The sequence below is a fragment of the Rhagoletis pomonella genome, unplaced genomic scaffold, assembly GCF_013731165.1.
Source record: "Rhagoletis pomonella isolate Grant_MI unplaced genomic scaffold, Rhpom_1.0 Rhpom_scaffold_00001, whole genome shotgun sequence".
Lineage (NCBI taxonomy): Eukaryota > Metazoa > Arthropoda > Insecta > Diptera > Tephritidae > Rhagoletis > Rhagoletis pomonella.
In genome coordinates, this window is record NW_023458555.1 from 12,712,116 (window position 1) to 12,732,586 (window position 20,471).

The 20,471-nt window shown below is 36.3% G+C and overlaps 2 protein-coding genes across 2 annotated transcripts; both read right to left on the reverse strand.

Moving 5' to 3' along the window:
* Positions 1-2,487: 2,487 nt before the first annotated feature.
* LOC118739179 (modular serine protease-like) lies at positions 2,488-8,909 on the reverse strand. Its single transcript, XM_036470368.1, has 7 exons — positions 8,583-8,909; positions 8,020-8,504; positions 7,627-7,948; positions 5,370-6,034; positions 4,799-5,158; positions 2,991-3,138; positions 2,488-2,883 (listed from the first exon to the last, which is right to left on the reverse strand). The coding sequence occupies exons 1-7, from the start codon at positions 8,753-8,755 to the stop codon at positions 2,595-2,597; spliced, it is 2,442 nt and encodes an 813-aa protein (XP_036326261.1). The 5' UTR covers positions 8,756-8,909; the 3' UTR covers positions 2,488-2,594.
* Positions 8,910-12,957: 4,048 nt separating this feature from the next.
* LOC118739190 (modular serine protease-like) lies at positions 12,958-19,723 on the reverse strand. Its single transcript, XM_036470380.1, has 7 exons — positions 19,688-19,723; positions 19,092-19,350; positions 18,552-19,036; positions 17,294-17,438; positions 16,757-16,950; positions 14,188-14,320; positions 12,958-13,638 (listed from the first exon to the last, which is right to left on the reverse strand). Exons 1-7 carry the CDS (start codon positions 19,704-19,706, stop codon positions 13,164-13,166), a joined length of 1,710 nt encoding a protein of 569 aa, XP_036326273.1. The 5' UTR covers positions 19,707-19,723; the 3' UTR covers positions 12,958-13,163.
* Between the last annotated feature and the right edge of the window lie 748 nt (positions 19,724-20,471).

Consider the following 20,471-nt stretch of genomic DNA (forward strand, 5'->3'; position numbering starts at 1 on the left):
TTTATTTTATTTTATTTTATTTTATTTTATTTTATTTTATTTTATTTTAGTTTAATTTATTTTATTTTATTTTATTTTATTTTATTTTATTTTATTTTATTGTATTTTATTTTATTTTATTTATTTTATTTTATTTTATTTTATTTTTTTATATTTTCTTTTATTTCAATTTTCATCAAATTTTAGTTTATATACTTATTTTTTTTTATTTATATTATTTAATTTAATTTTTTTTTTTATCATTCTATTCTGTTTTATTTTATTTTATTTTGTTTTATTTTATTCAATTTTTTTTATTTTTTTGAATTCATTTCATATTTTTTTATTTAATCTATTTCATCTAATCTCATTTGTTTTATTATTAGTTAATTGAAATTATAAGAGTATAATTATAAAAAAAAATTTCAGGACAACCATGTATAATTACATAAAAATCTGTAAGTAAAAATAAAGTAAATAAAATGAAAACTTGACTGGGTTTGGGTCGCGAACCCACGACCTCGCGGCCTGTTAACCCACACTACTGCCGTTTGTCTAGCCACAGTTTCGATGAGATCAAATGCGCCGTTAATCCGGATCAAAGTTGACGATTGTCTATGCTTTTACAAAAAAATATTGATTGAACAATCAATGAATCAACTAAAGAACAAACTAACTACAACTACAAATAAAAACTATTTATTTAAATATTACAAGTAAAATATACAGAAAAAAATAGCAGAGCATAAAATCAACACACTTTTAAATAGTGAATTCATGAATTTAATTGAAAGGAATGGGGTGAATGAGGGGCGATCAGCAGCCACATATGGATGTATGTATGTATGTCGGGTATGTATGCAAAAGTATGATATAAGTTGTAATAATTTACAGTTTCGATATATTTTAAGTGCATTTAAATACAAAGTAAACGAAATGAAATGTTAAAATCTAACGTAAACCTACAGAAGTCTAACTACATTGCGGTAAAGACATGAACTAGCGCAAACGAAAAGCCGTCACATTGAGATAATGATACTATGTTTACACCGAGTAAAAAGGCATATATGTAGATATGTATGCAGTAATGAGCATAAAAAAATATTGCTGTATTAAATGCTTCATTAAATGCGCGAAAAAGCATTAAATATTTTCAAATAAGAAAAAAAAAATTATAATAAGTAACTAAACATATGTATGTAATAGAATGTAAAAAAACTCTTTATGAAAAAAAAACTAATATAAAATGATTATAAATCAAAATTTTTTAATAAATAGTAGTTAACTAAGCAATAACAACGTACGTTTCTATTTAAATCTACAATTTGGTTTTTCTTATTTTTTTGCGTTTGTCACTGGTTATAGCAAATGGACTTTACACTACAAAATATGTATAGATGTATCAATGTAAGATATACATACATCCAACTCTAAGATAATAGCATATTTACATCAAAACTACTTAAAATAGGCACATCCATGTACTTAATGCAAAACAGAAGAGAGCAAAGAAATAAACCTAAATGAAATAAAATAAAAAATAAAATAAAAATGCATATGAAACAAAAGCAAAAAAGAATATAAAACTACTATCACTATTCGATGTAAGCACTGAAAGTTTATAACTGCATATGTAGGTATGTATTTACTTGTATATTTTAAAATAGGCGAAAAACCTATGGAAAACGTTATAGTTAATTTAAAATACAAAAATAATAAAAAAAAAAATCACTTTTAATTACAAATATGTGCTGTAAGATATACGAACGTCAAGTTTATTTGACTAAATATTTGAAAAAATATTTAAAAAAAAAAAAATATTAGATACTAAAGAAGGCGCTTCTTAAAGCAACAACTATTGCAACAATTTTAATTGTCAATAAGTGTTTATAAGTTAATTTAAATGTAATTGTAATTGTACGTGTAATTATCAAAATAAAGTTACTTAAATGAATGTCCTAAATTAAAATATAAAAAGTGAGAAAATTGTAAAAAAAAAATACATACTCGACTTTACTTTTTCCATTTATGGACGCTCTCGATCGGATCTCTGCGTAACCACGAACGCCACCGTCAATATCTCTCCCTCTCTCTCTCTCTCTCTCTCTCATGCTGTTCGCTAGGTTGTGCCCACTCCAGTTACAGAGCCGTGTGCATTTGTGTGATCGACTTAAAGACACTTAAGTACGGTGTGTTATTCGGTGGGCGTTAGTAGGACCTTCGCCCGGCTGTGGATCGGCTGAGTCGGCTGAGCTTACCTTGGTTTTGGACAAAGCAGACCTTACATTTTAATTGATTTTTTTATTAATAAAGAATTTTCAGCAATTTTTGTTTGACCAACATTTGGTAACAATTTTAAACACAAGCCAACCCCTTTCAAATATGTTATCGAAATAAAACCAGATTAAAAATCTTTTGTTTGACTTGAAATGTTTCATTTATCACGTTGTCCACTACATGCTGTTTTTTACTTAAAAAAAAAAAATAAAATAAAAAATTTTACTTCGGATTGTCGGTTTTGAGGTTAAGGTAATTTCCCTTCAATCAGACCTTTCAAAATGACCTTTAAAAGTAAAATTTTTTATTGACGTTTATTGCATACAAATTAAGACCACCTATAGCAAATATTTGTATCTAAAAACTTGTATTTCGAGCCACTGTTGATACTTGTCCATATATATCAATTCGCTGTGGCCGATGACGACCAAACAGCCATCCGATGAGAATGCGACACCTTTCATGTCGGACGAACTGTCGACGGGGAATTGCTTATTTGTTTTATCCAAGCAGGAACGTTTAAATTGCATACAAATAGGCATCACCACTGCGGGGAAGATAACGAAGTAGTCGACTAGCACAGCAATTGCTGGGGGTTCTAAATCGGAAGCATCAAACCCATTAGCTCTGCAAGGGTTAATAAAAAGGAAGGAAAGCGTATGTGCCATGATAAATTATTCAAATAAAATATATAATCCACGTATGTGTGTATGCAGGTATAAGAAATCACTTACAAAATAATTTCCGACACGTTATGGCTGTTGGGCCGTTTCTCATATTGCCCAAAAGACCCGATTTCCGTGCTGCCTGTTAAAATGCTATAGATAGTTGGATCGTTGGCTGCAATACCTGGCAAGTCATTGTAGCTAAAGCATAAAGCAGCTGAAAAAAAATGTAAATTTATATGTTACAAAAGCTTGTGGAACTAATTTTAAAGCGTTAAATATTTCTCGGATCGGAATCATTAAGCTTTTTTGGTAGAGGAATCTCTATATCTATCTCTATCTATCACTTATCAAGCGCCTTAAGATCAGAACCCACAAAAGGAATACGGGAAAGGTTGGGGTTTCTGTCTTTCTAAGGTTTTCTAAACCCGAAAACTTTAAAACAATTTAAGAGGCGTCCCATGCGGTAATAGGTACTTTCGGTGCTAGTGTGCTTCCTACATACATAGCCCCGTTGAGAAGAAGCAGTCGAGAAAGCCGGTGTCATGGTGGAAAGTTGAACCTACCAAATTTCGTACAAATTCCAGTAGACTTAAAAATAGAGCGCCAATAGCTCGAAATGAAGAAATCGGTCCAAATAGCATATCGTGTGGCAGGAAAATAAGAGGCGATCCCTCATAATGTTTTTTTTTTTTGTTTTAAAATAACTTTGGGAAGTTTTCAAATAGAACGTTCATATTAGAGGCAATGGACGTTGGCATTAAATAAAAAAAAAAATCGGAAGTTTCGAGAGTGTGCCACTAAACTTAAAAAAAATGGCAGCATGCAAAATATCTGTCGCAGAAAATTGATAACTATTAAAATTTTATTATTTTTTTTTAATTGTAATATTTTAAGGTTCTCCAAAATTTTTAAGTTAAACGGTTAGATTAAATGTTTATCCTACCAGAACGAAGGAATCTAGTGTGTCACTAAATGAAAGAAAATCACAAAGCTCGGTTATGCTTAGACTTGGCCTGACTTACCTAGAAATTTAGAAACTGCAAGGTGGCCCGTTAGGTTCACGGCTCTAGAACGTGATGCACAATGAATTTTTTGGTGTATACAGATCTTCCTGAAGGAGCGGAACTAGTATTCGACGGGCATAGAAGGTAAGCTAATACCACTATCGGTAGCAGAATAAAAAGAAACAACCCTTTAAAAATACGTTTGAAATTCTTACGGATGCAAACTAGAACTTGTAAAAGAAACGGAAGAGGAGATGAAAGGACGAAGGTAGAATCTATCAGGGCCTTGAACATGATTAGATCGATGGGACATATAATGAAAGGCTAATTGATTCGAAAAGTAAATCACCAATTTATACAATTTCTTAGCGGGCATGAAGACTACAGGGGCTACCTTTTACAATTCGGACACGAAAACAGCGAGAGATGCCCTATACTATATGGCGTAGAGGTGGACTCTCGTCCACATCATGTCTTATTTTATTTCGAATGACTCGAAGCATAAAAAGTGGAGAAAATTACTGATGCCATGATTAGACGCGTAACCGTCTGCTATCAGCAAGGCATTTGAAAAACTTCAACAAATACTCCGGCAAGCCGAAGAAAAGCGGTAATCTGAAAGATCAAAGCAGCAGCAGCTGGGACTAAATCGCTTTCGTTTGTGAAGCAAAGCTCGGCGGCGGCTATGCGGAAAATGAAAAGCATGGGCAGGCGAATTTCATATTTAATGTGGAGACTTGTAATGGGCGACTACAACTTCCGAAGAAAACGCTACCATGTACGTGGAACACTGAGGCCCTTCATCGAAAAGAAGTTGCCTACAATCGATAAATTCTAGACACACTTGTATCCTATGCCTGTTTTTCTTACATGTCAGTACTAGTTTTGGTGATATTATGGTTCCTTTACATGCCCAATGGAAGCGTAGATACTGTGCCCTTCCTTCATTTGCCCTTAACTTATAAATGTCAACGGACATCTCCTTTTTAGGCTCTACAGATTCTGATGACGCTATCGCACACTGCGGCTGACACTTAAATTTGGGTGCGTCCCATTCGCCATCGTCACCACAACGAAGCTCTGCGCGCTGCAGGATTGGGCCATAACCTTGAGCACATTGTAAAACTGCTTTAGTGCCCGGCTTGTGGTAAGTGCCACAATCCACCGTGTCATCGTGATAAGTGCATTTGATAGTAGTTGAAATTCCGCTCCATTGTGGTGGGCAACGTTCTAAAACAGAAAACGCAAAATAAATCGGTTATATCGAGCCCCAGCCGCCACGAAGATGTAAGCGCCATTTTTCTCAAAATTGTCTCTTTGATGCACAAATTTGGCTAGATGCATTTCTGCAACAAAATGAAATTTTGAAAACAAAAACAATTTCGCTTACAACTTTTTGGCGGTTAGGACTTCTCTTCAACATCATTCTACACCAACTCACTTTCACATCTCGGCACAATTGTAGACCACTCGCCAACTGGCAAGCACAAGAGCTCAGATTCTCCGCCGACCAACTGCCATGCGTAATCACAACTAAAAGTAACAATAGCGCCGATATTCACTTGACTGCCCACTTTCAAAGTCGCATTTTCCGCTGCAAGAATGGCACGCAGCGCCACACGATCGACTGGTATTGTACAACGACGGTATACGACACCCGTAAGAATGGTCGGCGAAAGAATCTCTTGAGCTGTTTTCCTAATTTTGTCAATATCTGCGGAGTCAGCGGTATCATCATGCTTCGCCTCCTCCTTCGCCTGAACAGCACGATCTTCTTCAATTGCTTCTATTTTATCAATATTCGCCTCATAGCTGTCATCAAAATTGGTTTCCTCCTCGTGCTTCGCTCTCTCGGCTTCCACATATCTACATATTTCGGCCATTTCATCAGAACCATCGGCGCAGTCTACACGACCATTGCATTGTGCACTGCTCGGTATACAAGCACCGTAAGCGCAGCTAAAATCTGTATTGGGACATTTTATATGAGCGCACATTTGTAAAGTCTCATCTGAGCGATCGCTACAGTGTGGTATACCATCGCAGAGTTGTGCTTGTGGAATGCATTCTCCTGAAAGACATTCAGCGAGTTCTTCGTCTTCATAGCTGCGTATTAAGAATAAATAGAAGAGGGAGCTTGTTAAGCTGAGGATTTAAAAGCTTGGAAATAATTGATCAGATTTGAGGATGAGTTGTTAGTTAAAATCTGGGTTAGGTTAGATTAGTCTCGCTAGTGTTGAAATACACATAGATCGGTAGGTGCTTAGCGCTGCCAGTTAGAGTTCGCTTTTAGGGACGTCAACACTTTTTGCGAATTTCAACAGTATTTTCAGATCTACTCTTGGGATGTCTTCTTACTTCTCGAAATAATAGGCTGCTAGGCATTTGAGACATATTTTTGACAAGGCGGGGCATCATCACATAATCTGCTCTAAGGTTTCGCTGTTCGCCTTGTGCGAAAGGCGCTTCCTCCAACTTTTCGTAGAAATGGTATAGAGTTCTTAAAAAGTAATACTTTTCTAGCGGAAAACTCTGCTTCTCTGCAGGAGATTCCCTACATTAATACCCAATTATTTATTTAACCATTTTTTTATAGTAACTAAAATTTATAGGTCCGCCAAAAACCCCAACAAATGCAATGGAGAAACCAATAAAAAAATCATTAGTATTACAAAATGGTTAAATAAACAATTGGTTATTATTATTGGAAGTCTCTTGAAGAAACTCACAGTTTTTCGATCGAAAAGTATTGACTTTCGAGAATTCCATGCCATTTCTACGAAAGGTGGGTTTTCCCCCATATAAAAGATGCATATGGAAAACTTTGAGCGCTTTGAGAGACCTCTAAATATTTTTTGATAAAATAAAAAATAGGTGTATAGTTTTTTCGACATAGAACAATCCTAGGGGGTGAGAGCATCAAAATTCCGGCTTTACTGCTATTTTGGACTACCCTAATGAGCAGCCCCCAGGATAAGCAACTCTGCAATCCTTTATTGATAGCTTTAACAAGCAGCTGGTATTATTAGTTTCGCTTTTTTCGCACAAAATTTTTGTAGTTTTGCAGGTGGTTAACTCATTCCATATAGCTTCTAACTGCCCGATCATACTATCATCACTTGCGTTATACAGATGTTGGTGGGGTGTCTATGAATATTCGGACTGGTAGCGCGCTACTCTATTAATGACTTCCCGGCTACAAAGAACGTTTTCTTGAATACAACCTACGATAAGCTTGGCAACCTATAGATCTTCTCGAACATGATATGAGTAATTATCTGTGGCCAAACCCCGACAAAAAGGTAATAAATTGGTCAGTCCAAATATTGTTAAATGCACAAGCAGCCAACGTTCACGCATCTATCGCGGATGGAGAAAGCACTGTGATACCATCCAGAGTGGATGGGCTGTTAAACTATTTCACTCAGTACGAGTCACCAGAACTAGACGTCAGACCAGCGGATGGATGAGCAACATAATGACAGCGGCCGATTATCGCACTGAGTGGAAATCTGTAAGTTTTTCCATAGGCGCCCATTCTAACCTAATTTTACCTAGCCCACAGGGCTATGGACCATCTCGCACATGTTTCTGTTCATTTTTACACTTATTAGCAAAGCCAAAAAGTGAAACAAGATTACTATAGCGAATGATTAGTATTTAATTGAAGTAGATAAGATTCGTTCATTGTTACTTACTCGCATCCGCCTTGCAGTATGCTATAGTAGTCATCTTCGTCTTTAGTGCACAGCAGGCGCGTTTCATCTGAACCGTCCGCACAATGCTGGCGTTTATCACAAATGGATTTTATGGGAATGCACGCACCATATTTGCATTGAAATTCGCTATCGGTACAATTGCGACCGAAGCAACGCGCCGGTGTCTCATCGGAGCCATCTGTGCAATCCTTTAGGCCGTTACAAAGATCCGATTGGTCTATGCAGTCACCGTTATCACAATGTGCGCTATTTTCATAGCATACCGAGAAAGCGCTTCTCATTAACTTGTAAGAAGCAGAAACTATATATACATTTTAATTTTTTTATGTCTGTGAAAAATACAAAATATAAGGATTTCTTAAACAAACTCACCCTTACATTCGGGCCACTGGCGATACCAATTATTATTCACACACTTCAAACTGTCCACGCCAATCAATTCAAAGCCCGTGGAGCAACGGAACTCTACAGTTTCATTTTTCAAAATTTTATCAAAGTAAGACAGCAATTTCTTCGTGTTACCGTGCCTTACTTCCAAATGCGATTTCTCAAAAGGTATTCTACAAGTTTGCGAGTTGGTTGTTGTTTCTGCGTCTTTATCTTTTGCTAGTTCGTACTGCTTTGCATCCACCGAACACAGTTCATCGGAACCATCTGCGCAATCCCAAATTTTGTTGCACACTTCTTCGACACTTATGCATGCGCCATAGCCGCAACGAAACGAATAGTCTGGGCATATAATGTGTGCGCATGCGCTTACCGTTTCGTCAGATGCATCACTGCAATCCGGCCTGCCATCGCACATGGCAAATACATCAATACATTCGCCCGAACTACATTGATATTCTTCATCGGTGCTGGAAGCGTGCAAACATTTTAGATTTTAAAATAAAAGTTGTTTATGTTTTTAGGTAATTAAATCGCTTTTAACTCACCAACTTCCTTGTATTTGGGCCCATACCTCATCATCAGAGCCACACAGAAGCTCCGTTTCATCGGAGCGATCGTGACAATCGGCTTGCTTGTTACATTTCAGTTCGGCGCGTATGCAAGCTCCATAGGCACAACGATAGTGTTCATTCTTACAGAGTTTCTTCACGCACGCCATTACACTCTCATCGTGTCCATTTCTGCAATCGACGTTACCATCGCATAGTTTATTTAACGGTATGCTTTCGCCATTGGTACAAGGCCAAGTGTTATTCACTGCCGATGCTGTTAGAAGACAAATTGGTTATGAGTAAAGGAATACAAATTTTTGTATTGTGGCTGCTAAATGCATCTATCCGAAAGCATCAGTCGGCTGATAGTATCTTACTGCGTCAGCATTCGTAATTTAACTGCCTTATTATTGCCTATTAATTGCCTTATCGAATATATTTATAAATGGCGAGTGAGCAGGATCTGTGATGTGTACTCCAGGAGTTTTCTGCTGCTCTCGCTGATGCACGAGAGGAGAATTATATGCTTTCCGAGGACTCTCTGGACGAACTTGTCAAGAGATGCTCTTGAGAGCTCATACACGCTTCAATTTCGTATAGCCAGAGTTAACCGCCTATATTGGATGGCGGAGCTATCTCATCTGGGCGCATCAAGCAAGCTAGTCTTTAACCTTTAAGGTTATAAGGCTATATGCCCAGCCTGGATATGGAGTCCCGGAGACTCTCAAATTCATAAGCGGAAATTACGAAGGTGGTAAATAGGTCCTATACTGAAAAAGTGCGAAATAATTAAGTTGTATTTTAAGGAACCGAAAACAATTATCAAAACTTTCGACCATGGAAAAAGATGCCGCCTATAGGACCCAGCTGCGATTGGACCGACGCGTACTGTATGGATGGATCGGTTAGGAAGGTGAAAAGAGAGGCGCAATAAGAAGAGAGAAGCCAAAATATGGAAGTGCGAAAAGCTTAAAATGCTGGCCGATAGGTAAAACGGCCAAAAGTTTTATCAGAGAGTTAAGCGACTTAAGGAAGTTTTCAAGACCAGGGCGAACTTCTGCAAAGACAACAATGGTGTCCTAGTGACCAATGTCCATGGGCCCCTTTATGCTGTAACCCAGTAGTGCACACTAGTACTTTGTTTAGGGCCCTTGCCAAGGCGATCAGCCTCAGACCGTTATCGTCATCCGAGGTGGACGGCAGTACTCTGCAATGGAGTCCCGATCCCACCTCAAGTCTATCACCGAGTTTTCGCTTCTTTAAGTGGTTGCAGTAGTAGAAGTCGCACTTCTTTTGCCTTGACCCATCCACCGGAGCTAAGCAGAGGCACCTTCTTCACTAAGGATCCGGATATTCCAGGTATATACCCTCAAGTCATAGACCTTTATACGTTTGCCGTGGTTGTCGTCAAAAGAAGGTAGTCTCATACGAGACTTGTTTATAATTTTCAGTTTAGTAAACTGATAGATATTTCCAAAAAATAACTCCAAGAGCTTTGGTACGCAAAAGGCGTTGACTTCCTAAATGGTGTATACTCCAATACAAACTAAGGATCGATCTCCATCTGGTATCACGTGGCGCTAGGGAATAAAAGCTCTATGCGTGGCGCGTAGCAATCCGGATTAACTTAACCTCTTCTCATCAATATTTCATCAGGATTTTGAGGTAAATTTAAACAAACTAATATAGTTCTAGGAATCTACGGTATGAAACGATCGGAATCCAGTTGCATACGTACATATGTATGTATGTGTTCTATGTATATAAACATTTGTATGTACGTACACTAGGGTGGTCCAAAATAAATAATGTGGGAATATTAATGCTCTCACCCGCTAGGATTGTTGTGTAACAAAAAAATACACCCCTATTTTTTTTAATCAAAAACTATTTAGAGGCCCCACATAGCATTCAAAGCTTTCCATGTATTTTATATGGGCAAAAATCAACTATTCGTAGAAATGGTATAGAGTTCTTGAAAATCAATATTTTTCGATAAGGAAACCCTGCTTTCCTGCAGGAGACTTCCAGTAATACTAATCAATTGTTTATTAAACCATTTTTAAATACTAAAAATTTTTATTTGGTCCCCCAACTGCATTTTCTGGGGTTTTTGGAGTATCTACTAAATATAGTTACCTTAAAAAAATGGCCAAATAAACAATTGAGTATTATTATTGGGAATCTCGTGAAGATAAAAGAAGTTTTCCGATCGAAAAATATTGATTTTCAAGAATTCTATACCATTTCTACGAAAAGTTGATTTTTGCCCATATAAAATACATGGAAAACTTTGAGCGCTTTTTTCGGTATAAAACAGACCTAGGGGATGAGAGCATAAAAATTCCGACTTTACTTTTTCACATGCAGTTTTGGACCACCCTAACTTACACCCACTACAAAAGGTGCATTTTTGTCGCACATTCAATTTAGTAAAAATAATGTAGAGAAAATTTTTTAAACATAATTTAGTTGAAAAAAAAAATGCGTGGCAGCGTCAGCAAAAAAAATATCAAAAATCAATGGGATTTCGTAGCAACTTCAAACTAGCACAGCAATATATTGAAATTGAATTATAGCCAAGTGAATACCAAATAATTTCCTAACAAAAAGGTTTGAAGTTTGGTCGAAAATTTTGCAAATTTTTCTAAATTTTGGAATATTAAAGAATGACTATACTAAACTATATTTTTAAAGAATTTTTTGATGAAAAAAAACTAGGAATATTGCAAAAAAAAATTTGTGTACGGAAACTTTTTCTAGTGGGTGTATATGTATATGTATATCTTGGTACAAAAAGATAATGCAAAACCTCATAAATGAGGCTGCACAAATTTTAGAGGAGTAAAAGCAGTCTTATTTCAAAACGATCCTCTCTTGAGCAAATCTCAATTTCAATTCACAAAAATTAGTTGCGAGGCTTGGCAGAACCACAATACGCGGTTTGGCACTTTAAAAGACGATATTGGATAATTTTTTTTAACAAATTGTAAACACATATAAGCTTATCAAAATTCAGATCAGTTGTGAACTTTTTTGCTCACCCGCCGGTATGCAATAGATAACTAATTGCATACAAAATAAACACTGAAATAGTCTAAACATAGGAAAATGTGGTTATATATTCCAAAGTTTGTAGTTTTTTTTTTTGTTTTTATTCACTTAATTTTGCAAATTTCTTAGATTTACAATACTCCGTTCGAAAACAAGCGATGTGCACATCAGAGACAAGTTAAATGTTGACTGATTCAAGCAATCGCACAAAACGTACGCGTATATTCACGTTGAGAGGAGTGCCGATGCTGATAGTATTTTGTTGTTATCTTCGCTTTAGTAAATCGATTAACTAACAACATACTTATGCTAGATTCATGTACCTGCATATGTAACTAAGTATGTAGCTGCCAATCAGCAATTAATGATTATTAATCAAGCATTTGTAAAGGAGAAGAAATGATGGCTGTCAAGTTCTTAAGTAGTCATGGAAAAGTCGTAGGTAGTCAAGTAGCAATGCTGTTCTGTCAAATAAAGTACCTAATAAAGAATTTTAACATCTTGCATTCCTTTAGGCAAAAGGCAAGGTAAAACTCGAAGTACTTGTTCTTATAAGAAAAGCGCTGGAAATCATTTACCCTCTAGTAGGCCAATTTTTTTTTTGAGCCCAAAAATTCAGTTATGGGTGATTTTGGCACGAGAAATCCGAAAAAGATTTCCATTTACTTCTGTGAAAATAACTTTTTTCTACAGGGAAGAACAATGTAACTAACCACGGATTCAATTGACACGTTGAGCATACAATTTAGATTTTAGACTTGCATGCCTTTTTAGATTTCCTCTCAACAATCTTGGGCCTAGTGCTCATCTGATACCAGCATGTACTCGGTGCCTGCACTCATTAAAAGTATAGAAGAGAATACTCGATGCTACTCAAAGTATCGCTAGCAAAACACCCGATACTACTTGTACTCGAAAGTACTCAGAAGAGAAATTTTAGTTCAATGATCGTTTAAATACAATATAACAACATACAGTGAAGAGCTAAAAAATGCTCTTTCATATCCATTTTGATATATTCTAACTTGAAAGTTTCACAACGAATTCTAGATGATGCTTTCGTAAATCCTAGGCTGGTTCCACATCCTCATCCAGTGTTTTGCGATCGAAAAATATTGATTTTCAATAATTCTATACCATTTCTATGAAAAGTTTTTTTCCATATAAAATATTTGGAAAACTTAAAGCGCTTTGAGCGACCTCTAGTTACTTTTTTGATTTCAAAATAAGAAATTAGAGGTATATTTTTGTTGATATAAAATATATGCGGTGAGAGCATTAAAATTCCGACTTTACTTATTTTGTATCATTTTTTTTATTGATTTTTAAGTAACTTCTATTTTTCATTATCCTCGATATCGAACAATGTACATAAGCATTTTCAACTAAAGGAGTGCACAGATATGCTATCCCAGTGCGATAACTGCATATATTCAACTGGTAGTCGCCCCCATATTTCTCTGAATTCTTAACTCCTCCTACTGTCAGTCGTTTCAAATTCTTATATGTATCTTAAACACTTCATTCAGCGTCGTATTTCGCTTCCACATCTGCCTCAATTACTTGCTGCAACATTTCAGGTATCTCGGTTAAATCGACAGCGGCCACCGGTTCTCTGGTGCATATAAATCCATGCGATGGCTTTGCACTAATAATACCAATTAAATGCCATCGGCCATTTCTTCTCTCAACAACGCCACTGCCACTGTCGCCCTGACACAAGTCTGCCCCCTTACTTTTCCAGTTAGATGTAGGGCGCACACAAAATTGATCCGCCGTAATTTGGGCGTTGCAATCACGACCAGATAGAGTTTCAACTGCCGTTTTCGGGAATTCTATTTGTCCTCGATGTGCGCTTCGTGTAGGCCATTTGTGCACGTTTGCATTTTTATTTACTGTGTTGCCCGACGACGATGTAAATTTATGGCAAATTGGTCTTATGTTTTTACTCAAAATGTAGGGTGTGCTTAGTTTCAAAAGAACAACATCGACCGAGCTGTGTGAAGGAAGAGAGTAGAGAGAGGGTGGGAAAAAGTTTAAAAGAAGTTATCAAGGCAGGTGGTTCTTAAGTTATATTAATGGTAATGGTAATGGTGATGGTAATGGTAATGTTTATGCCAATGGTAATGTAAATGATAATGGTAATAGTAATGGTAATGTTTATGATAGTGGTAAAGGGAATAGTAAATAGAATGGAAAAGGTAATGGTAATGGTAATCATAATAGTAATTGTAGTGGTATTGGTGTTAGTAATAGTTATGGTAATGGTAATGGCAATACTAATTCTAATGGTAATGTAAATAGTAATGATAATGGTAATGTAAATAGTAATGATAATGGTAATGGTAATGTAGATTGTAACGGTAAGGGAAATTGTGGTAATAGTCATCTTAATGATAATGGCAATATTAATGGTAATGCTAATATCATTGGTGATTTTATGTTGATAATAATGGTGATTGGTAATAGTATTGGTAATGCTAATAGTGATGGTATCGGCAATGGTAATTATAGCAGGTCCCATGTCATGGATATACATATTTACCGATTGGCATATATATTTGATACGTTTTTAGTATGCGTGACAATAGTGTTGTTTTCGAATCTCTTAGCGGCGACTACTTGAACATAGTTTGCGTCGAGGACTTCCTCATTCTCGTCAAACACGCAATGTAGAGCTGCAATAATAACAAATGCATTTATTCAATCCTTTACAAAAACGTATGTGTACATATGTATCACTGTTGCCAATTTTTTTTTTCATAAACTGTACATTTCCAAGAAAAAAAACGGTATTTTCAACTAAAAAACTGTAATGTTCAAAAATGAAAAGATTTTTGGAAAATTAAGGATTTTTCACCGTATTACTTTCCTCAAAAGAAAAAACCGCTGCTAACGAATCAATTCCTCGTGAGATGCCACCTTGGGAACCACCTCTATAACGATCTGCTTCGAAACTATGTGCCGCAGGCGGGATGGCCACTGCATGTGTGGCGAACAACCATCGAGCCGTACGAATAACATCCTTTCGACGCAACAACATTCATACCAATGCAGTCAGAATGATTCTCAGAACATGTAATCAATATTGATGAAGCAGAACTGACTAGAGAGCCTCGCGGCACTGTGCATCACGGGAGCGCTGAGGTCCACTCCAACGGCTGCTCTTGAGGCAATCCTCAGTTTACCGCCCATTGACCTATTCGCGGAAAACCGTGTTGCTAAATCAGCAGATAGGTTCACGGCCTTTAGGCACAGCTCAATTGGGGCGGGAAGCACAGGCACCACGGACTACATGGAACTTAACTTTAAGTATGAACGAAGGATTCACACAACGATTGAGAAGGAGGGACGGATGGCTCGAAATAGCAACTGGAGTCGATGCAGGGATTTACTGCCGGCAACCGCACGTCAGGCGGGCAGAAGGGTTACCTCACCATTGCAGCATATTTCAAGAAGAGGCAGAGGATAGCAGCAGAGCTAGCCTACTCCGACAATCTATTCAAAAGTACGGGAGCCATTGACAGGCTAGGCATTGACCCGGCCACAAGCGAATAGAGGGTGACGAAATAGCAGAAGAGACTGCCAAGAACGCCACCGCTCTGATTCTCGAACAGACAAACTACATTCGTAGACCACTTCAACCCTCGTACAACGAAATAGGCGATAGAGTTAACCACTTGCAAAACTGCAAAAATTAGGTGCGAAAAAGGCGGAAGCAACTATACTCGCTTCTTGTTACGGCTACCAAAGGAAGAGTGCAGAGCTATTAACGGATTGTTTACAGTGAACATCCTGGTGGCTGCTCCTGCACTAAAAATGGGTATCACTAGCGTGGAAAGATGCAAGCAGTGTCGTGAGTGGGAGACCAGGGAAGCATTGGGGCCACTTCTATGCCGATGTGCTGCACTGCCAAAAAAAAACACGACCAAAATGCTTGGGAGTCTACGTGTGGCTCAATGCCGCACAGTGGTTCGAATAGCAGATCTAGCTGGACGAAAGGCAAAATTTTATTTGTTTTTAAATTACTTTATGATACCTGGAATACATATTTAAATATAAATTGCATCATTTTTCATTTTTAGTTTTTGAAATTCGTTTATATTTGTATTCATTCAGCAACCTAGAAACGCCCCATAAAGCCAGTTTTATAGAAATCTATAAATATTTTTAATTTTTCATCCGCCGGATTGGATCTGCCATTTGGAATTTTTGGTAAATAACTTTATATTCAAAATCAGCGAACCAGTAAACTCCCAGTTAAGAATTGGCTTCATAGAAATCTATTAGTTCTTTAAATCTTCGCCCGCCATATTGGAGAAGAAAAAGATTGATCCCATTTTTCCGCTGTTTTTTTATATAAAAATCGATATCTAGTATTTTTTTTGTACTCGTAACCAATTCATAATCAGATGAACTTTGATACGAGAAAATTTTATAATACAGCAAAATACTGTACACCGATTTTTCGATGATTATTTTTTACATACATACATATATAGCTTAAAATCACCTAATCTTCAAAGAGCGGGATAAATTTTTTTCCTATCTGAAAAATCACAACGCAGGTTATCCAGAAAAAGTGTAATCAATGCCGGCCAAAACCGGGCACTAGAACAAAAACACTTTTGAAAAAAAAAATTAATACATGTGTATATAGATGGTACCCAATTACTTGCTTGATAAGAATCCATGGCTTTATTTTCAAAATTTTATTCAGAGTGCATCTATTCTGAGAATGTTTCAAATTTTCACAAGCAACATATTTTAATCATGAAAATAAATTATTATCGAAAATAATGCATTCCAGTCTTGGCCTACTAAAATTAAAACTTTGTTGAATTCGGGCCAGTTTTGGGAAATGGCGTTTTGGCCGGCCAGATTAATGAAATACCCCTATGGGAGGCGATTGCATTTTTATTTGAAGCTGTTTTGCATGGCACAAATACACTCGGAGGTTTGCCATTGCCTGCCGAGGGGCGACCGCTATTAGAAAATAATTTTTTGCTTTACTTGTGTGCACTTCTAACAACTACACCACAGCGGGCGCTGGTAGGATTTTTACTTTAGTTACGTGTATTAGATAATTAGCTGTTACCAATTTTTTAACTTACCCGTTATTACAAGATTTGTGGAAAGTATAGTACCGCCACATACGTTGATCGACTGCGCTTTGATACGAACGTGCCATGGCGCCTTCGACGATGTTGGATCTTGTTCTATTTTCCCACAACTCGGCCTGCAATTGACTTTTTCTTTATTCCATCTACCATCGTTTCGACACATCATGCTGAAGGTGGCATCTAACCTAGGGATACAAGTACATAAATTAATTTCAAACAAAATCCATACGTAGCGCATACATATGTACATACAACAGAACAATTGAAAATAATGTTTGAAGGTAAGCGGCAAAAAATGGGCCTTGTGTTGAAAAGTGGCAGTTTAGGATATGGATTTTTTTTAGATAAGGTAATAACAGAGAAAAAACTGTAAACAACGATGCGCCTAAAACTAAGCCGCAAAACGTTGACTAAATTAAAAACAAAAACTTTTTTGTGTATTTTTAAAGCGCTAAAATAAAGTCTTTGCGATAGTGAAGCTTGACTGCACACAATTAGGGCGAATAGTTAGTGTTTTTCGAACCTTACCCGTTCGGCATGTGATAACCGTCGGCGCAACTAATTACCGCAACGGTATTGGGTTCTATCCTCTCACATGGCACTCGCTCCGTATAGCGCTTGCAGTCGGCAATCGTTGATCGACTACGCATTAAAAGGTCCGCGTTACAGAACTCTGGAAAAGAGGAGATAAATAAATACATTAGAAAAATGGAAACATACTATCCGCTGGTCAGTGGAGGTACTTCGAGGAAACCGTACCATTACAAACATTTTGTTTCCCCCCTCAATTTAGCAACGAGCATTCAACAACGGTAAGCATAAAAACAAACAAGAACTTTTTCATGACAGGGCAATTTCGAGGCCGATCGTTAAGTAGCTGGTCGCAAATCCTTATCCTAATCTTAATCTTACCCTTTATATTAGGATTAAGATTAAGAATGAGATTGAAATTGAGGCTAAGGTTAGGATTGAGATGAAGATTCCGATTAAGATGGAGATTCAGGTTAAGATTTTCATTAAGATTAAGATTAAGATTACGCTTAAGGTTAAGACACAGATTAGGATGAGGATTAAGATTAAGATTAAGATGTTGCTTAAGATTGTGATTATGATGACATGTGATTAAGGTTAAGATTAATATCAAGATAAAGGTTGAATTTTAAGATTAGGATTAAGGTTAAGATTAATATTACGATTAAGATTAAGATTTGGATTAAGATAGAGGTTAGGATTAGTATTAATATTAAGATTATAATTAAGATTGGGATTAAGATTAAGATTAAGATTAGGATTAAGATTAAAATTAAAATTAATATTGGGATTAAGATTAGGATTACGATTAAGATTAAGTCTGAAATTAAGATAAGGTTAAGATTAAAATTAACGTTAAGATTACGATTAAGATTAAAATTAATATTGAAATTACATTAAGTCGGAAAAATCAAGCTACAAAAAATCAAGCTACACCAACATATTCGGCATTATCATGAGTTTCAATTTGCCAGACCTTTTCACTTTTTGTGCGAAACTTTTTTCGGGCGAAAGTCACGATAAGGCGGATTAAAATATTTGTTAATTATCACACAAAAAATATTAGCTATATGGGTAGTAGGAAAAGTCGCAACAACCAGCCGTAAATTTCGCGCACGATTTGCTTATGATTGGGGGGAGGGGATTGACCTTTCATAGGCCTTTTTCGTTGCTCTCTGCAATTTGCCCATCCTACTGTCTATATCCTCGATTGATATACTAGTATTTCTTAGATTTGTTTTGAATGCATACTTACGAAGGCACTTTGGTATTTCGTCATCCCAACCATTTCGACCACATATGCGTACTTCTTGAGCTGTATTCGTCGAGAGTGTAGAGTTATTTTTGCATTTGATCGTAATGCGAGTTTCAACATCGACCGAGGAGCCAGGTGTTAAATGCACATTTTCATTGTCATTACGTATATCGTGGTTTGCATCGTAAGTAATTTTACAAACAGCCGCAGCTAGTCGCAGCCGTATCCTTGTTACGGGAGACAAGACGGCCGGACAAGAAGCGTAATACATATTTTCATCTGATCCATCAATACAGTCTTTCTTGCCATTACATTTCCGATCATTGGCAATGCAGCCGCCATATTTACAACGAAATTCCTCGCACTGCTTCAACGAACAATATGATTCACTTTCATCGCTGCTATCCTCACAATCCGCTTTGCCATCACAAAACCATTCTTTTGGGATAAATTCACCAGACTCACAAGATAATTCATCAGGATTGCTGAAAAAGACAAAAAAATAATAATTAACAGTTTCATCTATGACTTACTTCTTACTTGTTTTTGTTGCAATTAAGCTTCCACTCATCGGAGCCGTCGGCACAATCACTAATTCCATTACACCATGTTTCCAATGGAATACATGCTCCATAATGACATCTGGCATTCAAATTCGAACACTCTTCTTCTAGGCATGGACTTGATATGATACTATTTCCCTCGAACTCATCCGAGCCATCACTACAATCCTTATAGCCATCACATACTTTGTAATAGGGTATAAGATAGCCATTCTTGCATGGAAAAAAGTCGTCTTCTTTAATTAGAAAAACAAATTGTTTTTTGTTCAGTATCTTTAACCTCAAGTGATAAACAAGAAAAAATTTTTAGGTACAGATTAAGCTGAACATTTTATAAAATGTTGTTGGTATTTGCGCACTGAGAACTCTCAAAGTATAATTTTAAGTACATTAAGTGACACAAAAATCTTCGCAATTTAACCAGTAAGTACATTTTGACATTCTTGCACACTTCTAGTACGCGCGTAATTTTCTCTGGCAATAAATTTATCTTGTCATTTGGCTTTGGATATACTATAAATATTTTTAAATTTCTTAAAACACACTTTTATTCAAATTTTTTTTTTTTTTTACCCATGCTTTGACTCCGCATACCGACGATTGCTAAACTTATTATGCACAAAATTTTTTTAATCATTTTTATTTTAATTATTTTATATTATTATTATTTTTTTTTTAGTTAGCGGATCAAGACGAATAACAATTATGTATAATTAATTTAGACTCTCTCACTGAGATTCATTATATATGTAGTTATATCAAATTTTTTTTTATCCTTTTTCATTGCCGTCCCAAAGCGCGACGTTGTTGCATTGAACGCTTTTGGCATTCAACTGGGTATTCAATTTCCAGGCACCGCCGTTTATGTTGCATTTATTTGTTAATACGCGATCAGATTACGCATATACAGCCAGCTGTTCATCGCTCTCTCTCCTGATAACTTGCAATAAATTGTAGGACGCATGTATGTATTGGAATTCCCGATAAGATTTCGCAGAAATTGTGCATTCAACCAACTATTTAGCAAATACGTAGACGCTTTCTTTCACTAAGTAATTTCGCTTTGATTAAGATTTTCATTATTATGAAATTATATATTTATTTACTTTTGCCAGCTGATAAGCAACTGAGAGAGTATGGGGAAATTAGGAAAATAATTACTTGCGCGAATGTGCTGTGCTTCTCTGAAGCCTGGATGGATTTTGGAGGCAATTGATTTTAAATGTTTAGTTTGGTGAAGCTTCTCCTTAAATTTGTGGCGCTCTTATTTTCTATATATATATATATATATATATGTAGCTACTTACGCTTCTGTGTATAGTGAATGATTTTTGAAATGTTTCATTTTATTCCCTTT

Coding starts and splice junctions, on each gene's coding strand:
- LOC118739179 (XM_036470368.1), bottom strand. CDS start 8,755: ATGGCGTGCGTGAAGAAACTCTGTAAGAATGAACACTATCGTTGTGCC. Junction 3,139..4,798: donor ACCAAAACTAGTACTGACAT/GTAAGAAAAACA, acceptor ATTTTTTTTCAG/CTGCTTTATGCTTTAGCTAC. Junction 2,884..2,990: donor AACGTGTCGGAAATTATTTT/GTAAGTGATTTC, acceptor TAACCCTTGCAG/AGCTAATGGGTTTGATGCTT.
- LOC118739190 (XM_036470380.1), bottom strand. Junction 14,321..16,756: donor CACAAATCTTGTAATAACGG/GTAAGTTAAAAA, acceptor TTATTATTGCAG/CTCTACATTGCGTGTTTGAC. Junction 13,639..14,187: donor TCAAATATATATGCCAATCG/GTAAATATGTAT, acceptor TCCTTCACACAG/CTCGGTCGATGTTGTTCTTT.